The 27,898-nt window shown below is 39.2% G+C and overlaps 1 protein-coding gene across 6 annotated transcripts in view; it reads left to right on the forward strand.

Annotated features, from left to right (window-relative positions):
• Positions 1-27,280, forward strand: part of LOC121315505 (probable E3 ubiquitin-protein ligase RNF144A-A) — a 44,798-nt gene extending 17,518 nt beyond the window's left edge. For 5 of the 6 annotated variants that reach the window (XM_041249646.1, XM_041249647.1, XM_041249644.1 and 2 more), the window contains 7 exons: positions 4,728-4,874; positions 6,082-6,186; positions 7,592-7,652; positions 13,113-13,323; positions 14,962-15,130; positions 16,095-16,184; positions 24,465-27,280. In XM_041249646.1, the coding sequence (XP_041105580.1) occupies positions 4,740-4,874; positions 6,082-6,186; positions 7,592-7,652; positions 13,113-13,323; positions 14,962-15,130; positions 16,095-16,184; positions 24,465-24,596 (903 nt within the window). In that variant the 5' untranslated portion in view covers positions 4,728-4,739 and the 3' untranslated portion in view covers positions 24,597-27,280. The remainder of the gene's footprint in view (positions 1-4,727; positions 4,875-6,081; positions 6,187-7,591; positions 7,653-13,112; positions 13,324-14,961; positions 15,131-16,094; positions 16,185-24,464) is intronic. The other variant, XM_041249650.1, reaches the window with a different exon arrangement.
• The last annotated feature ends 618 nt before the right edge of the window (positions 27,281-27,898 follow it).

Raw genomic sequence — 27,898 nt, forward strand, 5'->3', positions numbered from 1 at the left:
GTAAACCAAACACTACAGCACTTCCTGCCAACATTCGAGCACTGCTTCCTAATGTAAACCAAACACTACAGCACTTCCTGTCAACATTCGAGCACTGCTTCCTAATGTAAACCAAACACTACAGCACTTCCTGCCAACATTCGAGCACTGCTTCCTAATGTAAACCAAACACTACAGCACTTCCTGTCAACATTCGAGCACTGCTTCCTAATGTAAACCAAACACTACAGCACTTCCTGCCAACATTCGAGCACTGCTTCCTAATGTAAACCAAACACTACAGCACTTCCTGTCAACATTCGAGCACTGCTTCCTAATGTAAACCAAACACTACAGCACTTCCTGTCAACATTCGAGCACTGCTTCCTAATGTAAACCAAACACTACAGCACTTCCTGTCAACATTCGAGCACTGCTTCCTAATGTAAACCAAACACTACAGCACTTCCTGCCAACATTCGAGCACTGCTTCCTAATGTAAACCAAACACTACAGCACTTCCTGCCAACATTCGAGCACTGCTTCCTAATGTAAACCAAACACTACAGCACTTCCTGCCAACATTCGAGCACTGCTTCCTAATGTAAACCAAACACTACAGCACTTCCTGCCAACATTCGAGCACTGCTTCCTAATGTAAACCAAACACTACAGCACTTCCTGTCAACATTCGAGCACTGCTTCCTAATGTAAACCAAACACTACAGCAGTAGTACTGGGGAAAGTTTCCTTGTTTTAGTGTTTAAAAAAAGAAAGCAACTGGTTTACTAAATTTAGTAAATGCTGTCTAGTTTAGTAGGATACAGAAGACACCAGTAATTTTATTAAGTTAAGCTGTTTTTCTGAATTAGATGTATTCAGTGAACTGCTTTTCCAATTGTGATAAAGTTAGAACTTTATTTTAAGTTATTGAGGGTATCCGAATCTAGGAGATAAGGAGATGCCTGTCTGTACATATGTCACTTACATATATACATAAGTGCACATTTATTTGCATGAATATGTGTTTGACACATATTCATGCAAAGACAAATATGAAAATAGAGGGTGAGGCTGAGGGATATTGAGTTACTACCCCAGGACAGATTAGACTGTGTAACAATTTTTTTTTTTTTTTGGTTCCTGGGTAGTAAATGTTATTTCCTAATTGCTTATGCCTCAAAAGTATAGAAAATGGCTATTATTCCCTACAAATTTTGCTTTTGTGACCAGGACAGTGATATTTTGAAATTTACCTATTTTCCAGAACATTCCAGATAGATTCAGTGCTGAGTAAACTTGGAGTAACTTCTAGAACTTTCCAGTAATATAAATAGTAGTATAAATACAGGGGCCTTAAGCCCACCAGTTCAGTTTAGTTCCAGCTGCCTAAGTGGATACATATCTGCATTTTTCTGAGATGGCATGAAGAGGCTGCAAGCATCCGGCAGACGCATTTTGCTATGTCTGCGGCCAATTTATCAAGACAAGAGCGTAAAAGTTCTCAGTGGAAGCATCTGCTAAGATGTGTGAGGCCTACAAGGCATATTTCGGCATGCCTGTCGGGGATCAAGACAAACCCTGGGCACCTCATTTCACCTGCGAGCACTGCAAAAAAACTCTGGAAGGTAAGATGGACAATTGTTGCTCGGAATTTTATGTTATAAAATTTGTTAAAATTTTTTAAATTGTAAAAGTTTTTAATTTTAAAATGTTTTACAATTTTCAATGTTATTTCAAAAATATATCTGTGGAAGGGGTGTGGGTAATTCACTGACCAGGAGACAGACAGGTGTAATTGAAAACACCACACAGGTGCCCAGTTTTATTTCAGGGGTGTGTTGGGTTTCTTTAGCCCGCAGAGGGCGCTGTTGGTACGTGGTCGTGCTTTACTGCAAGGGTAAACAGTTCAGGCGCCCTCGCAGGTGCTTCAAAACAATACTACAAAAATCGAAGGCACAAAGAAACAGGAAAAATAAAACAGTAACAAAACTACAAAGAAAAGGTGCTGCACTCTGCAGCAATATCCCGGTTGCCGCTGCCCGTGCGACCCGGATCACCATCCTACGCTGCCGGCTACCTAGCCTGCTCAGCTATCCTTATTCAGGGATCTGCCCAAGGGTTCCCCTCCCTCACTGTCTCGCTCTGAACCTCCGTTCCGTTCAGTCGTGGACCAGCGTTTCTGCACACTCTATGCGTTTAAAAGGGCAGATCTGAGGAAACAACAGAGCGTTAATTTATAGGGCTAACAATCTCCCAAGACGCGCCTCTCAGCCATTCAGAGAGGGGGAAAGTCCACACACCCACTTTCCCACCTCCCTGGGCGGTTGTTGGACGACTGTCGCCCTCTTTCTGCAGCCCGTGAACACGCCAGCAGAGTCAGCACAGATCTGTCCCTGTTACAATATCATATATGAAAAATGTTGCGAGAATCTCTTACACATAAATGTATTTTTGTAGGATGGTACAGAGGGGAAAAGAGAGCCATGAAGTTCGCTATCCCAAGAATTTGGCGGGAACCCACTGACCACTCAAGCAACTGCTACTTCTGCATGGTGGACCCTTCCAAACGTCGGAATGGCAAGAATGCACCTGCTATCACGTATCTGGACCTTCCTTCATCCATCGCCCGGTGCCACACTGCCACGAGCTCCCCGTACCCACTCCTCCGGAGAGAGAGCAGCCGTCTTTAGAAGAGAGCAGCAAGTCAGAGAGCGAGGAAGACGTTGTATATCCAGATGACAATTTCAGAGGTGGAGCTGAGGAGAGAAACCGATACTACCCCAACCAAAAAGACCTCAACGACTTGATTAGAGATCTTGGTCTCACCAAGTCCAATGCCGAGCTTTTGACGTCTAGGCTCAAGCAGTGGAACTTGTTGGATGAAAGTGTGCAAGTCTCAGATCAGAGGAGGCATCACCAACCTTTTTCCAGCTTCTTCACCCGTCAAGATGGGCTCTGCTTCTGCCACAATGTGACCAGTCTGTTCGAAGCAATCGGAATCGCCTGTAACCAGAATGAGTGGCGCCTCTTCATTGACAGCTCATCCAGGAGCCTCAAAGCTGTGCTGCTCCATAATGGTAACAAGTACCCGTCTCCTCCCCTGGCTCACTCGGTGCACCTCAAAGAGGATTACAACAGCATCAAGACCTTGCTGGAAGCCTTGAAGTATGATGAGTACGGCTGGGAGGTCATAGGAGACTTCAAAATGGTGGCATTCCTGATGGGTCTCCAAGGCGGTTTTACCAAGTTTCCCTGCTATCTTTGCCTTTGGGACAGCAGGGACACCAAGGCGCACTACCACAGGCGTGACTGGCCACAGCGGACCGAGTTCTCTGTGGGGAGGAACAACCCCAAGTGGGAGCCACTGGTGGACCCCCGGAAGGTGCTGATGCCACCACTGCACATCAAATTGGGCCTTATGAAACAATTTGTCAGAGCTCTAGATAAGGAGTCGGCAGCCTTCAAGTACCTTCAAGACTTCTTCCCTAAGCTGTCTGAGGCAAAGGTCAAAGCCGGTGTCTTCATCGGACCACAGATAAAGAAGATCCTGGAGTGCAGTGAATTCTCCAAGAAGCTCACTAGTAAGGAGAAAGCGGCTTGGAACAGCTTTGTCGCAGTGATTCGGGGCTTCCTGGGCAATCACAAGGCCGAAAACTATGTGGAGCTGGTTGAGACTCTGGTGAAGAACTACGGCACAATGGGCTGTAGGATGTCCCTCAAAGTCCATATCCTTGATGCTCATCTTTTAAATTCAAGGAGAACATGGGAGCGTACTTGGAGGAGCAAGGTGAGCGCTTCCACCAGGATATACTGGACTTTGAACGCCGCTACCAAGGACAGTATAATGAGAACATGATGGGAGACTACATTTGGGGGCTGATTCGTGAAAGTGATTTACAGTATAATCGTAAATCTCGAAAAACTACTCACTTCTAAATCTTTTGTAGTCATTTTTGTATTACTTTAGTATAAATACATGTTAATTTGGATTCATATGTTGTTTTTTTCTGACTTTATGTGAACGAAAAGACACAAATTCGCCCGTTTTCTCATTGGAAATAGGTACATTTCAAAATATCACTGTCCTGGTCACAAAAGCAAAGTTTGTGGGGAATAATAGCCATTTTCTATACTTTTGAGGCATAAGCAATTAGGAAATAACACTTACTACCCAGGAACAAAAATTGTGTTACATAGTGTTATTACATTCCTTCCTAGGGGCAAGTGTGATCTATATTAGAACATAACAGCCCTACAATGTGCTAGATATTAATAAAGAGACGGGCAGATAAAACAATGTGGACAGACGCACATAACCTGCTGCAGACTAAGGATTGCAGGTTCTGGTACACACGGGCAAATCACAAGTAACAAAGCAATTTTTTCTGATAGTTCTATAATTATAAACAGTTGTGTATTGGCACATTTGAATCTCTACAGCTATGGCATTTGATTTGATTTGTTTTTATAAACTTCCGTTTTAATTTTGTACAGACAGCTTGGCCTTCCCGGTGGCCAACTGGGTCAAGTTGCCTGGTTTTCTCTGAGAATGACATGCTTTTCTTTGTGGGTTTTTTTTTACATTTTTATAAATCTCAGCATGTTACAACACCTAATAGCCTATTGCGTTACAGCCTAAGTTTTACCTTTTAAAAAGTTTTGTAGTGTTCAGTTGACCTTAGTGTAGTAGGAACAGGGTTCTGACTTAAGTAAAATAATCTTGTGTTTTGTTTTGTTTTTTCCAGACTTTGCTCACAATGACTACAGCAAGATATAGGCCTACTGGAGATTTGGCCCTGGACCCTCTAGTGACCTGTAAACTGTGCCTTGGGGAATTTCCATTGGAGCAGATGACAACAATAACCCAATGTCAATGTATCTTTTGTACACTGGTTTGTATGCTTCTGATATTGGTTATCACTGGGCTTAATTTATGCCCTTTTTTGACCCATTGTACTGGTAAAGTTTTCGAAAACCTCCAGGGGTTTTAGGTGTAGACAGTGTCAATGTGATCTTTATCAAAGGGTGATGTTTAATACAGGTTCGGCTGAATATTTAATCAAGTTTGACCAGCTTGTCCATACCAATGCCTCATGTAAGTACATTATGCAGTAGCCGGAGCGTTTTGTGGAATACATAGCTTACCCTTTTTCAAAGAACAGTGATACCTTCAGTGGACTGTTATTAATCGGAAACCATCTTGACCTTGAGAATTTGCTGGTTAATGACATTTCATTGTTGTTGCAAACATTAGTTCCTGATAGGCAACTCAGTGGAGGGGGGTTGATGCTGGGATGCCAGAATCACTGTTGAGCCCTCTTGAGGTGTCGTGGGCTAGTCGCCGAAACACAGAGGACAGAAGGTGCCCACTTGAAGACCCCAGAGATGTACCCTACTTAGCTCAATCCAGACGGTTATCATGTTGATGCGCTGGGGAAACCTTGGAGCCAGCATCGCAGCAGTTGTGTGTGCTTATGCTCTGAAGGCAAAATAAGCTGATCCCTGGAGCCAGCATTACACTTCAGCCATCAACACCAGGCAGATGGATATCTACATCATAAGATGGAAAGAAACACAAATGGCTGGAGATGCAGATGGATCACATTAGTTTACTGTAAAGCTACGTCTTAGTTGGTGCTCATCTTGGCAAGAGCTGAGTTGAAATCAGCATGAAGTTTTAACATCTACTCTCATGTAATGGAAATCAGAATGGAGCTTCTTCATACTGTAGTGTTTGCTCATTTTAGGTGGGGTTAGTTTATGATATCTCCTTAATGTAAACTCAAGACCGTTACATTGAATGCTTAAATTGCTGCCTTCAGTAAAGAGGTAGGTTTTAATTGCCTGTAGATAAATATTTCACTCAACAGAATGCCCCCCCCTCTGTAAATGCATGATATGAAAGCAGTTTTTATCGAGCTTCGATGCTGGCGACTGGCTGAAAAGCACCATAAAGATTTTAAGAAGGATGTTCTCTGTATCTTTTCATCTTTCCACATCTCTAATGAAGAAATTAAACCAGATTATGTTGCATTATTCAGGGGAATCATTAATTCATAAGCACATATGTATTTATAGCCTGTTCTGTTTTGCCTACAGTGCCTAAAACAGTATGTGGAACTCCTGATCAAAGAGGGCCTACAAACGGCTATTAGCTGTCCTGATGCTGCCTGTCCAAATCACGGCCATTTACAAGAAAATGAGGTACGTTATAGTCTAGGATGTTATTTTCTATAATTGTATTACCATGGCAACCTAACAGCAGGCTGCTGGTGTACCAGAAATGTCAGACAATATATCTAGACCAGAAGATCTATACCACTATATCTAGACCAGAAGACCTATACCACTATATCTAGACCAGAAGACCTATACCACTATATCTAGACCAGAATTACCTTCTGACATCATACCCCTGTTCAGTGTAGAGGTCTGGCACTTTAACCTGTCATCATCTTGTGAAGTAGAGCTTTAACAAGTTTTTAATTAAAAAAAAAAAAAAAAAAAAAAAAAAAATTGAGTTTTCAAATTGATCATGAAAAGAAAAATACCCCTGGATTGAAAAATTGACCTCCAGTGGGCAATGTGCCCGTCAGCCTCATAAAATACATTATCTGTGACGTTTGCAACCCTCTGTGCAGTAGTCAACCTCTAAGACTCCACTCCAGTCAATATTTGTATAATGGCACATCTCGGGCATTCTCAGCAAACATAGAACTATCTTCAAAACTATGCTCAAAACTAATTGCTTATGGTCAGTTTTTAGAAGTTAACATATCATTGTAAAAGACATTTCAAAGGACTTGGTTTATACTGTGCATTCTACAAAAAGTATTTAAGCCTTTAGAAGTTGCAATGAATTGATAAAGACTGCTGTATTTTAGGCTGTGTGAGTCAACTGTCTCCGTTCACATCCTGATTTAAAATTGTTACGACCAAAACTGTGTGGGCAGCGCACCATTCTAGAACAGAAAGGGAATAGCTACAAGATCATTATTACAAAACTAGCCACAATGACTCAAATCAGTAAAACTGTACATCGAAAAAGCAGTTTCAGCAATTCCTTTAAGAGTAAGCTGTCGCTTCAGAGAGGACGGTTCTATACAATATGTGCGTCATGTAACACCCTGCTAAGCCCTTGAGAATACCACATTGCATTGCATTTTTACCTGGCAAATTCAGCTTAGCAAGGACATTGTGTGTTGCATTATGTTTCAATTAAATGCCAAAATCAAAGGCAAAGCAAAGTTCATTGGTTTAATTTTAATTGCAGCTGGCAGGCAATCACCTACCGAATTCCAGTCTTTTATAGTCTGTTTCAGTATAATTTGTAAAACTATAGTTGGCCTGGTATAGTACCTGTTAGATAAGAAATATAAGGCTAATTGTGCTTTGTGCTGATGTGTCTTAATATTTCTTTAACAATATTATAGTAATACAGTCTTATTAATTTAAAATGATGAAATAAATACTAATCCTAAGTATAGTCAAAAGATTGTAAAGCTTTACCACCTAAACCTTTGTTTGTGACAGCGTCAGAGGACGGCAGGTAAATGCTGAGACAGAGATTAAGATTTTACCGTTGCTCGTATTTCTTCTTTTTTAACAGATTGAATGCATGGTTGCAGCAGAAATTATGCAAAGATTCAAAAAGTTACAGTTTGAAAAGGGTAAGTTGTTTCTTGCATAAGAGAATTGCTTTGTAAAATGTTCATGTGAGAAAAGTGTTCATGAACTCCATAGTTCATTGGAGTGCTGATATTTTAGTTTTTGATAAATGTGTTTGCACATATAAACTAAACCTGTTTTTCAGAAACGCATTTAAAACTAGAATCTCATTGTAGCATAATGATCTACTAGAAGTCATGTGGGTTTTTCTACTAAACATCAAAACAACTTGTACAGTGAATGTAAAAAAAAAAAAAAAAAAAACTTTCTCTTTTTAATATATTAAATATAATAATAACATCAATATCTCTTTGCTAAAAGCTTGCCCTGGTTGATGGGGTGACTAATGGAGTGCCAGCCTTGCCAGGTTCTGAATGAATGAAAGGATCCAAGAGCAACTCTGCTCTTCCTTTTAATCATCAAGTTGCCTTAGAAGGTGTATGTATTGAAACTTTCAACCTGAATTAGATTGAATACACATAATCTGTGTTGAAAGTCACCTTGGGTTTCTTTTCAGCTGATTTCAGGAAAATAGGTATTCACTTAAATAAACGCGTGCGTGCGTGCGTGCGTGCGTGCGTGCGTGCGTGCGTGCGTGCGTGCTCCAGTTCAGTCTGAAATCGGATGAATTTGGGGTTTTGGACTTCTTCAACCAAGCTTAAAGCAGAGCATCATACAAGCCCGTGGCACACAATCAGAGCTCAGACCTTGTGATTTTAACATGCTTTCGTTACGGTCCTTATCAGATTGAATTAGCTATATCAAAAGCTAGGTCAGAAGGTGAAATTACTGGTGGGTTTCTTTTCAACTGAAAAAATGCCATACTATAAATCTCATCAGTATAATTGTAAGAGTTAAGTTTGCATTTTAAAATGTAAATCATTTAACTTTTGCATACTATGTACTATGGTGGGCCTCCCATGCAGGGTCTTATTAGTGTGGAGTGACAGGGTGCAAACACCCCAGACTTTATTTTTGCACCCAGCAGTGAATTTGGAAAAGAAGTGCACACCACAAAGCTGTGGGCCTTTTCAATAAGTATGAATGTATTTATGTTAATAATAATAATAAAAAATAGTGTAGTATAATCAACAATTGCATTTCAGCACCAATAAATAAATAAATAAATAACTCTGTTGATTTTTGAAAAAAAAAAAAAAAAAAAATGTGATGTGTACTAATGTTAAGAATAAAATTGGTTATCATATGTTGAATAGAACTACAGGTAACAAAAAACTATGACTTTATGTATATCACCTTGAATCTGTGTGTCAGTATTGAGAACACATGCCAGACTTTCAGTGTAATTCCGCCAGCGGCATTAACACCAAAGTTTTCAACATGGTGGTTCTTACTTGCCTTGAGAGAATTACATCAGGCCAGCATTGCATGAAGAGCTAAAGGTGTGCTGTCACATTGGCCGGTCTTATCAACATGACTTCTAAATGTGTTTTAAAGCAAAGACCTTAAGCAAAAATACAGCAACTGGCAAAACATTCTGTCTGTCTTGCAGTTTCTTGCAGCATTTGTCATTTGTAAAGTTTAATATTAGACATGTGCAGAAAATTCTGTTTTCCTTTGAAATAAAATAAACAAAAATGATAGAATGCCAGCCTGGACTTTAAGGAGTGGAAGTGTGGGGTGCCTATTGACGTAACAGAACATTGCTTACCAAGTGCTGTGCTTTATGCCACTGTCTCTATCACCTGCCTTACGTCTGTTTCTGTTCTCATTAATTATCAGCACTGTGACTGTATCCACTAGAGTCATACACAATTTCAGTGTTCCAGTCCATTGGTAAAATGTACTATTTTGCTTGTTTTGAATTGCAGTGAAAAACTCCTCATGTGTCCACATGTGTAGATCTATAGATCACATACTTGAACTATAACATTTTAATCAGCACTTGCATATCTGACCCGATTTTGACTTCGGTGACGATTAAGCGCATGTGACGCATATCTGATGAATTAATTTTGGCCCATTCCAACCTTTTGTCTGTTTTTCAGGGAACACAAAAAAGATACAATATCAGAAATACATATCTGAAAGGACTATGTTTTAAAATAAGTAGGCTTCCATTTTGATGTATTGGTTTTGTTGGTACAGTGCTATATCTTAATTTAGAAAGGTATGATTCTGAAAATATCACTTGCCAAAAGAGAAGACACGTGGACTGTAATACAGTATATACTTTTAATTCTGTACGATATTGCTGGTCTAGAAAGAGTGCAAAGAAGAGCGACCAGAATTATTCCGGGCTTAAAAGGCATGTCATATGCAGACAGGCTAAAAGAATTGAATCTGTTCAGTCTTGAACAAAGAAGACTACGTGGCGACCTAATTCAAGCATTCAAAATTCTAAAAGGTATTGACAGTGTCAACACAAGGGACTGTTTCAGCCTGAAAAAAGAAACAAGGACCAGGGGTCACAAATGGAGATTAGACAAAGAGGCATGCAGAACAGAAAATAGGAGGCACTTTTTTACACAGAGAATTGTGAGGGTCTGGAATCAACTCCTCAGTAATGTTGTTGAAGCTGACACCCTGGGATCCTTCAAGAAGTTGCTTGATGAGATTTTGGGATCAATAAGCTACTAACAACCAAACGAGCAAGATTGGCCGAATGGCCTCCTCTCGTTTGTAAACGTTCTTATGTTCTTATGTAGCAGTATGTAAAATTCCCCTTTAATGACCAAACAGCAAAATTAAATCAAAATGTTACCCAGGCACACACATGCATACAACGTAAACATGAATGCAATTTATTAAGATTTAAAAAAAAAAAAACGTAGTTTCCAGAATTAAAACAGTATTCAGAATTGCAGAATATAGTGCTCGATAAGACCCAAATGTCACTTGCAAATGAAAATGCAGAAAAACAACTAAAACTATTCGGAGATTAAAAATCTAAATAAATAAATACCCACAGTATCTAAAACTGTTTAATGATAACTGTTTTACATTACTGTAGCTTGTCTCGTTCGCTTTGTTTTGGCAGCATTTTCATTAGGTGAAACTGGAGGAAGCGCTGTGTAACTGCACAATAAAAACAGACTAATTTGGCATTAGAGAGAATTAATAAAAAAATAAGTGAGCATTGTGACGGATAATCAAATAAATTGTAACATTGAAGAGATGGGCTTTGTATCAGAAAACTGGTGACGGTTAAGTGCATTAATGCATTTTATATATATATTATATATATATATATATATATATATATATATATATATATATATATATATATATATATATATATATATATACACACACAGTACCAGTCAAAAGTTTGAGTACACCTGCTTGAAACCAGGTTTTTCATGATTATCTATGCTTTTAATTGTAAATTTTAAAATGAAACTGTAAATCTTATCAATTTCAATGAAATGGTCACCCAAAGCAAGGGGATTTCGGTCTGAAGCCCAAGTCAGTAAAAATTCTGAAATGTGTATAACACGGTGTTGGAACACTGGCCTAAGTATAAAAGTGTCTTTGTTAGGTGTTCTCTGAGTTAACTAGCATGTTACCTAATTAACCTTTTGTCACCAATTATTGTTAACAGGTGAGGGTCCATGATTACTACAAATATAGGTAGCATAGGCACAAGTTTGTAATTCTTGAATGTAAGGGAGCAGAAAATGCCAAAATACGCTCAGTTAAGCAAAGAAAAAAGACAGTCTGTAATTACTTTAAGAAATGAAGGTCAATCTTTAAGACAAATTGCAAGAACTTTGCAAGTGTCTGTAACTGCTGTGGCCAAGACGATCAAACAATTTGAAGAAACTGGCACTCATGAGGACCGAACAAGGTTAGGCAGGCCAAGGGTGACCTCAGAATCCGAGAACAAGTTCATTCGAGTCACAAGTCCACGAAACCGGCGATTAACTTCCCCTGAAACTCAAGCTCAGCTAAATGCTACTAGAAGTACAGATGTTTCAACATCAACTGTTCAGAGGAGATTGTGTGAAGCTGGCCTAACTGGAAGAATTGCTGCAAAGAAACCATTGTTAAGAGTGCAGAATAAGAGGAAGAGACTTGCCTGGGCCAAAAAACACAGAAACTGGACGTTTGAGGAGTGGAAGTCAGTCTTATGGACCGATGAGTAAAAATTTGAAATATTTGGGTCCAACCGCCGAGTATTTGTAAGACGCAGAGAGGGTGAGCGCATGAGTTCTGCATGTGTGGTTCCCACTGTCAAGCATGGAGGAGGCAGTGTCATGGTCTGGGGTTGCTTTGCTGGTGACAGAGTTGGTGATCTTTACCAAATCTATGGCAAGCTGAACCAGCATGGCTATCATAGCATACTTCAGAGGCATGCCATTCCATCAGGATTACGGCTAGCTGGGCAGTCCTTCATTCTTCAGCAAGATAATGACCCGAAACACACCTCAAAGTTGCGCAAGAACTATCTGGCAAGAAGGAAAGTGATGGACAACTCAATCTAATCACCTGGCCTGCCCAGTCTCCAGACCTCGATCCCATAGAACTTGTATGGGACGAACTGGACAGAAGAGTCAAAGCAAAGCTACCCACAAAGTGCCCTACATCTCTGGGAATTGCTGTAGAAGAGCTGGGAAGACATGTCAGGTGATGTGAGACATGCCTCGTGTTTGTGAGGTTGTTATTAAGGCAAAGGGTGGCTATTTTGAGGAATCCAAGATTTAGAGACAATTTTAAATTTTCTTGAACAATGCTTTGATATTCCTTATATTTTGTTTTGTATATTAAGAACATAAGAACATAAGAAAGTTTACAAACGAGAGGAGGCCATTCGGCCCATCTTGCTCGTTTGGTTGTTAGTAGCTTATTGATCCCAAAATCTCATCAAGCAGCTTCTTGAAGGATCCCAGGGTGTCAGCTTCAACAACATTACTGGGGAGTTGATTCCAGACCCTCACAATTCTCTGTGTAAAGTGTGTTTTCATTTTCATGTATTTACAGAAACGTATACGACGTAAAGCATTGTTAGTTATGAAAAAAACCTAGTTTCCAGCAAGTGCACTCAAACTTTTCACTGTGTGTGTGTGTGTGTGTAATGGGATTGATTTTATTCTTAATACAAGGATGGTAAAACACGACTGACGTGTATTTGAGTGTTGTATGTAGAAGTGCTGACTGTATTTTAAAAAATCATTCTAATAGTGCATTTCATAACTGATTTGTACTGTAACATAAATTAGATATTATTGGTCATAGTCAGAAAGCGTTTACCCTAGTCCAGTGTTTTGTTTTTTTTCTGAAAGCTAAAACACATCTTACAGAACTAGCAAGAAACAACTTAAGTGAATATGGAAACTCTTAAATTTACTGCAGCATAAACTCTAAATGTATAAAATGTTAAGAAGACATATTCAGAAAACACTGATATTAAACTTGGCTTAAATGAAAGGTGTTCTGTCTCAGTTCAATACTAAGAAAAACCTTATCTCTGTATATTAAGACTGGTGTTTTTGTCTCAGAGGTTCTGTTGGATCCTTGCCGGACCTGGTGCCCGTCGTCCTCCTGTCAAGCCGTGTGTCAGCTGAAAGAAATGGAGCCCCCTGCCTTGCAGCTGGTCCAGTGCACAGCCTGTAACCTGGAGTTCTGCTCTGCCTGCAAAGCAAACTGGCACCCTGAGCAGGTCTGCCAAGAGAACGTGCCTGTGACATCATTCCTTCCAGGAGAAACAAGGTGATGCATCCCCTGATGCTGAGTGCTGGCAAGAGGTGCCTGTTTGGTCTGTCCATCTGTCACACTTGCATGTTTAATCACAGTATACCGGTACCTAAATAACAGCTGATACGATTGTGAAGAAACCTGATGAGGATATTCTTTGACACAAGTTATTTGAAGCATCAGAATGCCTGTTTCTATGTGTGACACACTTTCACTTGTATGTACCGACACAAATTATAGCAACAGCACTGATTTACAGCAACACTTGGATTGTATAGCCCATTTTTACTCACTCATGCTCTTTACTTACTAAATATATTGGTATCCCTGAATAGATAATAATCTCCTCCTTTTAAAATATGCTAAATATTTGAATGAACAAGACATCTTGCAAGCAGAGTGGTACCCAGAAATGTTGTCCTTTTTCTAGGAAAACAGTACAACTGGGGATGGGGTGTGTGTTGCTGGGTAACCTCACTCACACTACTTGCTCACTGAATATTGTGGTATTCCTGTACAGATAATTGTCTCCTCTTTACAAATGTCAATCTGGCAATTTGCCTCACAAGTTCAGTGGTGCCCTAAATATGATTTAATTTACTGTTAATGTACTAGTTGTCGCTAAAGAAACCCTGCCCTTAAATTAGGACACTGCTGCAAGAAACAAATGATCTCCCATTAAAATCTCACCCTGTGAGTCTGTTTCATCCTCTGGAGATGAATAGCTCTCATTTGAGACTCTGTTAAAAACCTCATCTTTGGGCACTGCAGATCTGTCTTTTATCAAAGTACTGTGGTGAAATCTCTCTTGTAAAAATGGGTTTCCCAGAATAAAAACTTGCAGTAAATCATTCCAAATAAGTCAGAGAATCAATAAACCAAGAAGTGTCTGCAGTTTAATCACTGCGTTTGTTTTTTTAAACGCACTACAGTAAAAGGTATTTAGTAAATAGCACTGTCTTTGAATATCCTGTGTATTATGAATTTGTACATCAACAAAAAAGTCATCCATAACTATAAGTCACTCAATGGCAGAATATGTAGTAATGTGACTTGAAATCTTTCTCAATGCCTTAAATTAATCACTAGATCTTCAACAGAGAAAGGATATCAGTGATAATATAGCTTATGCTAAGAGGTAAGAAAATGTATTTGAAATCCTTGGATACCGTTCCTTTAATCAAAATGTATTTTCTACCCATGTTTCCCAAAAGACTACAAAAGTGCTGTACATTTAGTCAGATATAAGGCATGTGCTCTTATCAAAGCCTAGGTTTGCTTCCGACATATTTTTATACAGTCATTCTGTCAAATGTTTTACATTTTTGTTTGAACCCACTGATTTTAAATGTGAACCAAAAAAGAAATCAATTCCCATGAGGCTTTGACGAGAGCAAATCTAGTAAATTAAACACTTTTTAAAAAATAAATAATTCATTGTTCAGTTGTGTCTGGGGAAACTCGGTAATATGAGTGTACTTGTTACAGTTAGTTGTTCCCTATGTATCTGTGAGAAACTATCAAAATCATTTTCAAAGAAATAAAGGGATTTACTGTACAGCAGTGGGAACATATAGACAGTAATATATGTAGAATCGTGTTAGTAATACAGATTAAAACCGAATGTTGTTTTGTTGCCTCTTTCCGTTTCAGTTCATTCTATAAGAATGATGATGATGATGATGATGATGATGATGATGATGCTCCGATCAAGCGATGTCCAAAATGCAAAGTCTATATCGAACGTGATGAAGGCTGCGCCCAAATGATGTGCAAAAACTGTAAACATGCCTTCTGCTGGTACTGCCTGGGGTCTCTGGATGTGAGTATGCGCTCTTCCCAGTCTGGCTGCTCCCTAGACAGGGCAAATATCTTCATTAACAGGTAGATTACAAGTAGTTTTTGATGTCATGCTGTCTTTTTTGTTTTATTTTGTTTTTTATAGATATCATAACATTCAATATCGTATTAAATAATTAAAAAAAAAAAAGCTTTTTAAATTAAAAGCAATGTTTATAGTGAACAAAATAATTGCCACCCATAATAAATGTGTGTGATTAAATTCTAAACAGATTATTTTAGATTTGTTGTAAAATGACAGATGGCTGGTGTTTCATGTCACACTTCAATACAGCTAATTTTACATTCGTACACTAAATTACATATTCAATGAAAATCCTCTGAACATCAAAGAATACATTAGCTGCACTTCACACTGACATGCCTCTGAAAAAGACCACATGCCTGTACAGCTCTGTACAGGAAAAGTTTTCAAAACATTTAAAAGTAATAATGTTTATAGTAAATCAAATAATCATCCATTTGTTTGACTTTTTTAATAACCATTCCAAAATAGTTTTAATATCATACGTGTGCCAGAGTCACTTCTAATCAGATTGCTCACATTTGTTTGCCAACACTAGAGCTGTGCCTAATTCAAACATGTCCTGCATTCCCTGAACTAGTGTAATAATCTAGCATGCCACTTTTTGATTGTTCCTTGTGTGGTCGTTTTAAACCGGTTTGACTGCATATGATTTTTTGATATTAATTTTGTCATTGGTCAATGGACAATAGGCCAAAAGGAAAAGCGATGCAACCCATAAATAATTCCATACAGAACTAAATAAATAAATTTAACTTTAAATTTAACTCTCTAGTAACCCCCGGCTATCATTAAGCCATTTGTATATCACAGCTGTTCTCATGTTCTGTAGCTCCCGGGCTAGGCTCTGCAGCAGATTGTTAAGCACTCACTGATGGTACTTTTGTTCTTTGTGTAACAGGATGATTTTCTATTGATCCATTATGACAAAGGACCATGTCGCAACAAACTTGGGCACTCCAGGGCATCTGTAATCTGGCACAGAACACAAGTAGGTACCCAGATCACAACAGAAATTCTCATATTCCATTCATAGACACAGATTTTGAATTCTGGTTTCAGATCCCTATGCTTTTATGTACCAGTGGCCAGTTTTTTTCTTGTACAATATCTCTCTTTGTCCTCAGTAGATGGTGGTTGATTCACACCACAAAACCACCATGACATTACTGTGGCCACATTCATCACTCTGTGCTTGGTAGACCTATTAACAAGTCATTTGCAAGTACAACCATAAGGCTGCTTCTACCTGCACGCTCTATGCCTGGTTGTAGCCATTGCTATTAGTCTCTGTTGGTGACCTAAACTGAGCAGTTGGTGGAACATAATTGAGAACAAGTAGTATTTTACATGAGCAACACAAGCCAGTCTGTTTTTTAGCTTATGATGGCTATTTACCATGTTTCATAGTAGATTTTGCAATACATTCGTATGCAGTAAGACATGGTCTGTTTAACACACATACACAGTAATACTGTGCCAGATACAAGTGACTTTCCATGTATTTATGACTATTTTTCTGGTTATTGATTATGAGCCATTTGCCTTTGGAAATGAAGAGAAGAGACAGTCAAGTGCTGCTGCGCACTTTTATTGACCAAAACAAACGCAGGAACAAATCACCTGGCATGAGGGCCAAAATAAAAGATTTAAACAAAACACTCAAACAAACATTTACCCTTAGGCTGAGCGATAGCCTTCACTAAAGGTTCTTAAATCACAGTAAGCAAATAGTTACACTCACCTAACTCTCTACCCACAAAGGATTTCTCCTTCCTTTTATACAGGTGGCCACTCCCCAGTTAGCACTCAATTACCTAATTAGGGAATGGACACACCTGTGATTGCTGTCAGGGACAGAATTAACCTCATCCCTGCCAACCTTACATTCCCCCACACACTCTTTACACAAGCAGGGCTTTTGCACTGTCACAGGGAGCTTATACTGTATGTACTTTTGAGATACTGACTTCATATTTACATTGTTTGAAAATCTCCTTGGGCAAAATCTAACTGCACAATTCACACAGTGCTTACAAACAACAGCTCAAATCATGTATTCAAGCAACTGTCCATCTACAAAAGCTCTAAATGATTACAAATGGTTTATAACAGACACCTGTAAAATTGTTTCATTTATGATTCACTGGCATAATACTGCTGGGAGGAGGGAGGGGGAGGGCTTCAGATAGTAATTACCTCAGCTTCAGTGCTTTGTCCACTAATCCACACATTTCTGTAAATATTTGGGTAGTTTCCCAGATTTGAGTGTGGTTTGTTTCCACATTAGGACAGTATTCATTGCATTCCCATACTTTACTGGTGCTGTTTTTCTCCTGACACTAAGTGGCTGTGTTCCACCTATATAGCTACAGTAAATGCTGGTAATGCAGAATGTAAAAATAATGACTAGGTATTTGTGTCCCTAAGGCTTACACTTGGAAGATTCCAGAGCCTAATGGTAATTTGATGTTTTTTGTCACCCTTTATGTGAGTCTCATTTTGGCAGATATAGTACACTTCCAGCCAGCAAGCAATTCATCATTTCATGTTTCTTAGCATACAGCGCAGATTAACCAATAACAGTTGGTTTCATTTTCAATATGGTTCTTTTGGATTGGGTATCTGAATGCAAGCTACAGGTTAGGCTGGTATAGACCGTGCACTTTAAAAGTTGTACAACCATTCGCTTCAACTCTTTACATCTGGGGAAAACAAACTTGGGTTGCCCTTTACAGCTCCTTTTCAATCTATAACACGATTCTTTACAAGTATGCTGTTTCTTTATTAGAGCACAATTTGCCTTCATTCGGTATATCTCCGGAAATCCAGAAGATCTGTCATGGACCGATATGTTCTTTTGTAAGGGATGAACAAAAGCTTCATTGAGACAGGATCTCTGGGATCTCTTTGTTCTATTGCACCATTCGTGTCATGTTGAACCGTTCTAAGAACATGGGAATTTGTCTGACTGACTGGTCATAATGAAATATTGAGTGAACAGGAGAAAGATCACCAGCAAGACTTCTGTTTTGATGGTATGGAAATGCTTGGTGACCAAAAACATTGAAAACTAGAGCACAGCAGGCCACATCAAGTGTGACAAAGGTAGTAGGTTGGTTTGGAGGCTACATACTGTAGTACAGGTAATTCCAAAGCTATATTATAGTTTTTCTCTATCGCTAAAGCACAGTTACTGGTACTGTTAGCACAGTTCTCAAAATTGCCAGCTCTGCTTTCTTCATTCTCATACTCAGTTGATGATGACATGGCCCACAATTGTTGAGTTTCATTTGTTTCAGCAATACGATGTGGTCTCGCCCGGGCTGGCTGTCTCCTGTGTCTAATACCACGACCCAAATCACCCCTGTGTTCACATCCACTTGCCCATCTTCTGCCTGCTCCATGTTTCAGCACCATGTGTAACATCAACCTTTTATGCATGAGTGACATTTGATTATAGATGGATATATTGTGAAATGTGCGTTTCCATGTGTGGAATGTTAATTTAACGTAATAAGCATTAATTGTGAGAAACAGCATACAGATATGTGTGTTTTGAAAACAAGACACTCATTTATGAAAGTTGTATTAAAGTGATGGAGTTGCATTAAGTGAACCATTAAGTGAACCATTTGTGCGTTAACCAGAAAAATGTGTCTGTAGTTTTGCAAATGAGGGGTCAGTTTTGGTATTTGTGTTCACTGTATGAGAATTGTGCTAGTAGTTTTGCTTTAGCAATTAAGAAAAAAAAAAAAAAAAAACTGTAAAATGTTGGCTTTTTCTGTAGTTGAGAGTCTTAAACATGCTTCATGTTGCAATGTTCGTTCCTTTTTTTTTTTTTTTTTTTTTTTTTTTTAATTGAACAGCGCCCTCTTCTGGCTTCTTATGTAATCACACTTGCTTTTCAAGCCAGTGGAAGGAGTCAATGAAATAGGGATCACACTGCATTTTCACTAACCTATGGAAATAACAATGTTTTGTCAAGCAATACAATCCATGGCCACTGAATATGTCTGGGGAAAAAATTGCTGTGATATGAAAACAATACAGCAAAGGTAAAGCAATGGGTTTCCTGTGAACACAGCAGGGAGGTCTGTAACACCGTTAATACTGTCTCTCTTCTCCCAAGGCTAGTTTGACCTGAGTTTTTGTTTTGGTGACTATTGGAGACATTCATAGTGAAAGCAATCCTGTTAAGTCAAATATGGTGTAAAAAAGCGAAAATAGGTTAAAAACAATGTCTGTTTGACTCAGTCTTTGTTCTTATGTTGCAGGTGGTTGGTTTATTATTATTATTATTATTATTATTATTATTATTATTATTATTATTATTATTATTAATGATTATTTTATTGCTTTATTAGTAGACGCCCTTACCCAGGGTGACTTACAGTTGTATACAAAAAATACATATCAAGAATTACAGTATAATTAAGAGCAAGATACAAAATACAATGACTTCAGTCCTAATAAGAGCAAATAAAAAAAAACACAGCACGATTTGATATCAGGGCAGTTCAAGAGCTGATAACAGTGTTAGTAGTTACATCAGGGTTAGATACGAGTACAAGTGAAATACAAAATACTACAGAGTGGGTTAAGTGCAGGATTAAATACAGTAAACTAGGGAGCAGATAAGTGCAAGTTAAAGTCCATTAAACACAGAGTGCTATATTGTCCAGAAGGGAAGAGTTGAGTTTTACAGGTGTTGTCTGAAGAGGTGTGTCTTGAGTAGGCGCCAGAATGTGGTCAGGGACTGGGCAGTCCTGACATCCGTAGAAAGATCGTTCCACCATTACGGGTGAGGGTGGCGAAGGAGCGGACTGTGGAGACAGGGGAGCATAGCTAGCATACAGCCAGTCTTCTAGTGCAGGCAGAGTGGAGAGGTTGGGTAGGGGTGTAGCGAGAGAGGGTCTGGAGGTAGCTGGGTGCAGTCTGGTCAAGGCATCGGTGGGCAAGTACAAGGGTCTTGAACTGGATGCGAGTGGTGATCGGGAACCAGTGGAGTGAGCGGAGCAATGGAGTAGCATGGGAGAAGTGAGGCAGATAGAGCACCAGGCGAGCAGTGGAGTTCTGGATGAGCTGGAGCGGACAGGTGGCGGATACAGGGAGGCCAGCCAGGAGGGAGTTGCAGTAGTCTAGGCAGGAGAGTACCAGGGTCTGAAGGAGGAGTTGCTTGGAGTAGTTGGTGAGGAAGTGTCTGATACTTCATATGTTGCTCAGAAGAAACATCAGGTGCATGCTGAAGATGTGCTAGGAGTAGGAGAGGCATGGGTCCATGGTTACTTTGAGGTTCTTGGCTGAGGAGGAGAGAGAGAGAGTGGTAGATTCCAGAGGAATGGAGATAGAGAGATCAGAGCCAGGGGAAGAAAAGGAGGTTGGATTTCCATAAGAACATAAGAACATAAGAAAGTTTACAAACGAGAGGAGGCCATTCGGCCCATCTTGCTCGTTTGGTTGTTAGTAGCTTATTGATCCCAAAATCTCATCAAGCAGCTTCTTGAAGGATCCCAGGGTGTCAGCTTCAACAATATTACTGGGGAGTTGATTCCAGACCCTCACAATTCTCTGTGTAAAAAAGTGTCTCCTATTTTCTGTTCTGAATGCCCCTTTTTCTAAACTCCATTTGTGACCCCTGGTCCTTGTTTCTTTTTTCAGGCTGAAAAAGTCCCTTGGGTCGACACTGTCAATACCTTTTAGAATTTTGAATGCTTGAATTAGGTCGCCACGTAGTCTTCTTTGTTCAAGACTGAACAGATTCAATTCTTTTAGCCTGTCTGCATATGACATGCCTTTTAAGCCTGGAATAATTCTGGTCGCTCTTCTTTGCACTCTTTCTAGAGCAGCAATATCTTTTTTATAGCGAGGTGACCAGAACTGCACACAATATTCAAGATGAGGTCTTACAAGTGCATTGTACAGTTTTAACATTACTTCCCTTGATTTAAATTCAACACTTTTCACAATGTATCCGAGTATCTTGTTAGCCTTTTTTATAGCTTCCCCACATTGCCTAGATGAAGACATTTCTGAGTCAACAAAAACTCCTAGGTCTTTTTCATAGATTCCTTCTCCAATTTCAATATCTCCCATATGATATTTATAATGTACATTTTTATTTCCTGCGTGCAGTACCTTACACTTTTCTCTATTAAATGTCATTTGCCATGTGTCTGCCCAGTTCTGAATCTTGTCTAGATCATTTTGAATGACCTTTGCTGCTACAACAGTGTTTGCCACTCCTCCTACTTTTGTGTCGTCTGCAAATTTAACAAGTTTGCTTACTATACCAGAATCTAAATCATTAATGTAGATTAGGAATAGCAGAGGACCTAATACTGATCCCTGTGGTACACCACTGGTTACCACACTCCATTCTGAGGTTTTTCCTCTAATCAGTACTTTCTGTTTTCTACATGTTAACCACTCCCTAATCCATGTACATGTGTTTCCTTGAATCCCAACTGCGTTCAGTTTGAGAATTAATCTTTTGTGCGGGACTTTGTCAAAAGCTTTCTGGAAATCTAAATAAACCATGTCATATGCTTTGCAATTATCCATTATCGATGTTGCATCCTCAAAAAAATCAAGCAAGTTAGTTAGGCACGATCTCCCTTTCCTAAAACCATGTTGACTGTCTCCCAGTACCCTGTTACCATATAGGTAATTTTCCATTTTGGATCTTATTATAGTTTCCATAAGTTTGCATATAATAGAAGTCAGGCTTACTGGTCTGTAGTTACCTGGTTCAGTTTTGTTTCCCTTTTTGTGGATCGGTATTACGTTTGCAATTTTCCAGTCTGTCGGTACCACCCCTGTGTCAAGAGACTGCTGCATGATCTTGGTTAGCGGTTTGTAAATTACTTCTTTCATTTCTTTGAGTACTACTGGGAGGATCTCATCCGGCCCAGGGGATTTGTTTATTTTAAGAGCTCCTAGTCCCTTTAACACTTCTGCCTCAGTTATGCTAAAGTTATTTAAAACTGGATAGGAACTGGATGACATGTGGGGCATGTTGTCAGTATCTTCCTTTGTAAAAACTTGTGAAAAGTAATCATTTAACATATTTGCTATTTTTTTTTCTTCCTCTACGATTTTGCCATTTGTATCTCTTAAACATTTAATCTCCTCTTTGAATGTTCTCTTGCTGTTGTAATATTGGAAAAACATTTTGGAATTTGTTTTAGCTCCCTTAGCAATGTTCATTTCTATTTCTCTCTTGGCCTTTCTAACTTCTTTTTTGACTTGCATTTGCAGTTCTGTGTACTCTTTCTGTGTACTTTCTTTTTGGTCCTTTTTTAATGCTCTGTAAAGTGCCTTTTTTCGCTGAATATTTTTTTTAATTGATCTATTAAACCATTTTGGCAATTTAGTTTTACATTTAGATTTGTCTACTTTAGGGATATAATTGTTTTGCGCCTCTAGTACTACGTTTTTGAAGAACAACCATCCTTCTTCTGTGGGTGTTTTCTCTATTTTACTCCAATCTACTTCTGTTAGTCTCTGTTTCATGCCTTCATAGTTTGCTTTTCTAAAATTGTAAACCTTAGCTTTAGTCTTTACTTTTGGGGATTTAAAAAACACTTCAAATGAGACCATGTTGTGGTCTGAGTTTGCCAGTGGTTCTCTGACCTCTGTTTTAGTTATTCTATCTTCGTTATTTGAAAAGACTAAATCAAGGCATGCCTCCCCTCTAGTCGGTGCCTTCACAAATTGTGTTAGGAAGCAGTCATTTGTCATTTCCACCATTTCTATTTCATCCTTCGCGCTACCCACCGGGTTTTCCCATTTTATTTGGGGGAAGTTGAAATCCCCCATTAGTATGGCTTCTCCTTTGCTACACACATTTCTAATGTCATTGTATAACAGATTATTGTGCTCACCGTCTGAATCTGGCGGTCTATAGCATGCTCCTATTATTATGCCTTTTGAATTTTTGTCTGTTATTCTGACCCATATTGATTCGGTTTTATTTTCTTTGTCCAGGTTTAACACCTGGGCTTCAAGACTGTTTCTTATGTATAGCACTACCCCTCCTCCTCTTCTGTCCTGCCTGTCTTTCCTATACAGTGTATACCCACAAATATTATATTCGTCCCCATCACTCTCAGACAACCACGTTTCTGTAACACCTATCACATCATAGTTACCTGTTAGTGCAGTAGCTTCAAGTTCTAGAATTTTGTTTCTGATACTTCTAGCATTTAGATAAATACATTTAATGGTTGTCTTACCTGAGTTGTTGTTCTTGTTTTGATGCGGTCTCCCTTCTGTTTTTTTGTTGATTTCTCCCCCCTTCCTTTCTAGTTTAATTTAGAGAGTTTGAGTATGAGGTGATGGCAGACAGATGGGTAGAGATACGGGGGGGGGTTGGGTGGGAGAGGAAAATCTGAGCATCATCAGCATAGAACCATAGGATGTGATGAGTAGGCCCAGGGAGCAGGTGTAGAGAGAGAACAGGAGAAGGACCTAAGACTGATCCTTGGTGGACTCATGTTGAGAGAGGGTGAGGTGTGGAGGTTGAGCTGTGCCAGGTTACCTGCTAGGTGCGGTCAGAGAGGAAGGAGGAGTACCAGGCCAGAGCAGTGCCAGAGATTCCCAGGTCAGCAAGAGAGGATAAGAGAATGGAGTAATCAACAGTGTCACAGGCAGCAGAGAGGTCAAGGAGAATTAGAACAGAGGAGAGAGACAGCAGGGGCAGAGTTTAGCGAGTTAGTGTTAGTGAGTGCGATAGAGAGTTTGGTTCTCTTCTATTTCTTTTCAGCAGTTTGGTTCTTGCTGTGTGGAGCACAGAGGAGAGCCAGGGGCTGGGAGGTTAGGAGGTGAGGGGACAAAGGGAGGAGAAGAGGGTGGAGGTAGCAGAGTCTACAGAGAATTGGGAGAAGTGGATAGGAGGTAGGTGAGAGAGAGGAGGTTACGGCGGGAGGTGACAGTGGGGGTAGGTGGAGTAGGGAGAAAGGGGAGAGACAGAGAAAAATATGAAATAGTGATCCGAGAGGTGACAGAGAGGGTGGAGGGGCTGCAGGCCCTAGGGAAGGTGAGATCCAGTTGAAGGCCAGCTTTGTAAAGAGAGAGAGAGAGGTGTGTGTGGTTTTGGAGAGATGGATATTTAAATCACCTAACTGTGTTTCTGTTCTTCTCTTGCAGGAGGTTGGTATTTTGCAGGGTTTGGGCTGTTTAAATCTTTCTGTTCTTCTCTTGCAGGTTGTTGGTATTTTGCAGGGTTTGGGATGTTGTTTAAATCAGACTTTCTGTTCTTCTCTTGCAGGTGGTTGGTATTTTTGCTGGGTTTGGTCTGTTGCTGTTGGTGGCGTCTCCCTTCCTCCTTCTGGCCACTCCATTTGTCTTGTGCTGCAAATGCAAATGCAGCAAGGGTGATGATGATCCACTGCCTACCTAGTTGGCTGGCTGTTTTCTATTCAGAGTGGTTTGCTTCTGTTCACCAGCACTGTTTCAGCCTTACCTTGTCCATCTTGCTTTATAGTACAAGCTCCAGTGCTCTGCTTTCCAGAAAGGTCACCAGTGCATTAGAGACTGGTTCAGTTCTGAAAGGAAGAGTGCAAAGAAAAAAACACAGAACATCAATTAAAGGGAAAACAAAATGTGCTGTGAGAGGTCCCTTAGGAGAATATGAAAGGAAGGTGTCAGGCAAAACAGTTACAGAAAGAGGTACAGGTGTTGCAAGGGATGCTGGTAGCTATTCATTTTCCAGCTTGGGCAATAATATGGGGGAAGGGGAAGTTAACAAAAAAACAGCAAGTAATTATAGTATTGCTTTTTTTTTGTATCTGATATCTGTGAATCGCAACTAAATAAATAATTTCCTTAAACACACATAGCCACCTGTTTTTTCTTTCTTTTCTTGAAGCATATGATAAACAGTACAAAGCAAGTGCATTTTACAGTGTTTTACCTTCATGTGTTTAACCCTTTAAGTTGCATTTTATCCCACAAGTCATGTGACTCGGATACTGCCACAACCATAAAGAGAGGCATGTTCTGTGCACACTTCTGAAAGTCCTAAGGATTAGGAAGCTTTGTTGAGTTGCTTACTTAACAGTCAGGCTTTGTAGCTGACTAGTATTCTTCACCCTACATTTAATGACAAGGTTACTTTTCAGTACAGCAACATGTATGTATTGATAAGTGACTACAATGCTAAACTTTGATATATATGTTGATGTTTCTTATTATTTTTACAATGCCAAGTTAATCTGTATTATATCTGTGCTCATTTGACTTTGGAACATCCAGTTTAACAAGGGATAAATATTTCTAAATAACTTGTTAAAACGGGGGGTAAAATACAGCACCACTAAATGGCCCACGTCTTTTCCCTGTGTTCTGGTTACATTCCTTCAACCTACCACTTCTGACCAAAATACCTCTGTTTTGTTAACAGTTGATTTAAAAAAAAAAAAAAAAAAAAGTATCCCTTCCGTTGAACATGGAAATATCGGTAATAAAGTGCTGGTTTTCTTTTTTTCACGATCGAATCCACCATTTAAGTACGTTCTGCACAATTTCACTGTGTCATTACTTACTGCATATTTACAATATGTATATTCTGTACTGTGATAGACATGTTATACGTTTGCCTGTCATATACTGGTTTACATTTAATTCCCTTTCAGCAAACTTTTATTTTAACCAATGACACACACTTTTATTCAAAAGGGAGTTTAAAGCATTTTTTTTTTCAAGTAGCCAGTGCTGAGAATAAAGTACAGTAAAAATACAGTGTGATGTGGTAAGCGTTCGCAAAGGCCTTTTGAGAAATGTAGAGGCATACAGAAGACTAAGCTCTGGTTGACTGAAAGCCCAACAGAAGTGTATAATAAAGCACTAGAACTCAGATTAGAAAGGTAGTTCACGTCCAAAAAGAAGCTACAGACAAGGTCAACTACCACACCATCTAATCAGGACAGTACTGATTAGAAACTGGTATGCAAGGCCTGTACTGCTATTTAAACATTTAAATTACATTAAGATTATCTACCTTTTCAATGTTGTGATGCTTTTCTTTTTTTTTATATTGGAATGTTTCCGTAATGGAGTATCCTAATTTGTGGATGGAAGTTCAGGTTTCTAGTAAGATAATAGCTTTACCCTAACTAGTAATCATTTTGGCTTGCCTTGCCTTGCCTTGCATGGTTATGTTGTTAAGATGTTTTTGCAGTATTGTAAAATGGATACTGTCGTACACCATTTTGTAAAGCTCTGTACTCTTCAGGTGTTTTCATGCTCTGAGCAGATATTACACAGGAGAACAGTAAAACAACCCCCTGCAGTGTCACGTTTTTAATCCTAGTTTGTAATGACATTGCAAATAAAGAGAAATACTCGCTTGTTTTTTTTCTTTTTTTAATAAAAGTCCTGTCGTCATGCTGAAGTAGATAATTGCCGCTCATAGTGAATTTTGCATGAGGGTTCATTGCAGGAATCCAGGCAGGGTTTCAGTACCTCTTGCCTCATCTTCTCAAGAGTGCCTTGAGATTAAACATCTTCAAAGCATATGGGACCATTTTTCTTTGTCAAAAACAGCAGCTCTAACAGTACTGGTGAGCCCTACATTGAAGCAAATGCAAAGGCAAACCATCAGAGAATTACAAAATCATCTTAACATTATCCTAGTGAACTAGCCACTGTTTTTCAATTCCTTCTTTTGTGTAATTTTAAAGATCACAGTTCTACTTAAAAATAAAAGAATATAAACAAGGGGTCAGTCTGTCCTAGGTTTACATTTTCCTCTGCCAGGCTAGTGTCATCTTTTATGTGGGTTTTCTTTGCATGTATTGCTCAAGACCTTGGAATTTGCATTGCCTTTGTTTTAATTTGCCTTCAAGTTGCGCCATATTTTTTATGGATACACATAATCTTACATGATTTAATAAATGTATTTACATTTTATTATGTATGTAATTGAATTCTACCTGTAGAATTGTAACCTTGTAAATTGATATGCATGACAGTCTTGTATATAAAAAAAACTGTAGATTAGTTCCTCTGTAAAGTTCATGTATTTCAATGTAAATGTATCTATTGTGCCCCTAACACTGTGATATTAAAAAAAAAAAAGTTTAATACCTGTTTCATAATCTGGTATTTTAAAGTAAAGAAGAATATAATTTTTCAAAACAGTTTAGAATTTTGAACCACCCTATCAGTTATGTCTTTATTGATTTATTATTATATTAATAATGATATGGAAATGTAGGTCATGGTGAGTGAAAAGCTTGTTCTCCTCTTTCAGCACCAAGTAACTTTGCAAAAGACAGTAACATTGGTTCCCTGAAAGAGAAGACAACCACCAATGAACGTTATATATGGGATATGCCTACCCATTGGGTAGGTATCGCTGAACTCTATACCACAGCTGCCAATAGGCCCCTTCCTGGGATGATCCTGATACACAGGAACTCTGGCTTGTGACAGCCCCAGCTGTCTGCAAACCACAATCAAGCTAGCCAGGCTTTGGCCAAAAGCTTGCCCTTGGAGACCGGAGATCTGCAGCATTGTGCTGGACAGGAGATGTAGCTCCTTGGCCAACAGCGCATCCCTTAAGTGCCTAAACTGAGATAGATAATGTGAGAGCACTGGCTTCTGAGGCTACCTTGAAGCCAGGTTCTTCCTCAGCAGGAAATTCGAGCTCCCCTCCTACCTGCATGTTAGAGGAGAAGGAGGCCCCCTCACCAGAGGCTG

Source organism: Polyodon spathula, chromosome 5, assembly GCF_017654505.1.
Source record: "Polyodon spathula isolate WHYD16114869_AA chromosome 5, ASM1765450v1, whole genome shotgun sequence".
Lineage (NCBI taxonomy): Eukaryota > Metazoa > Chordata > Actinopteri > Acipenseriformes > Polyodontidae > Polyodon > Polyodon spathula.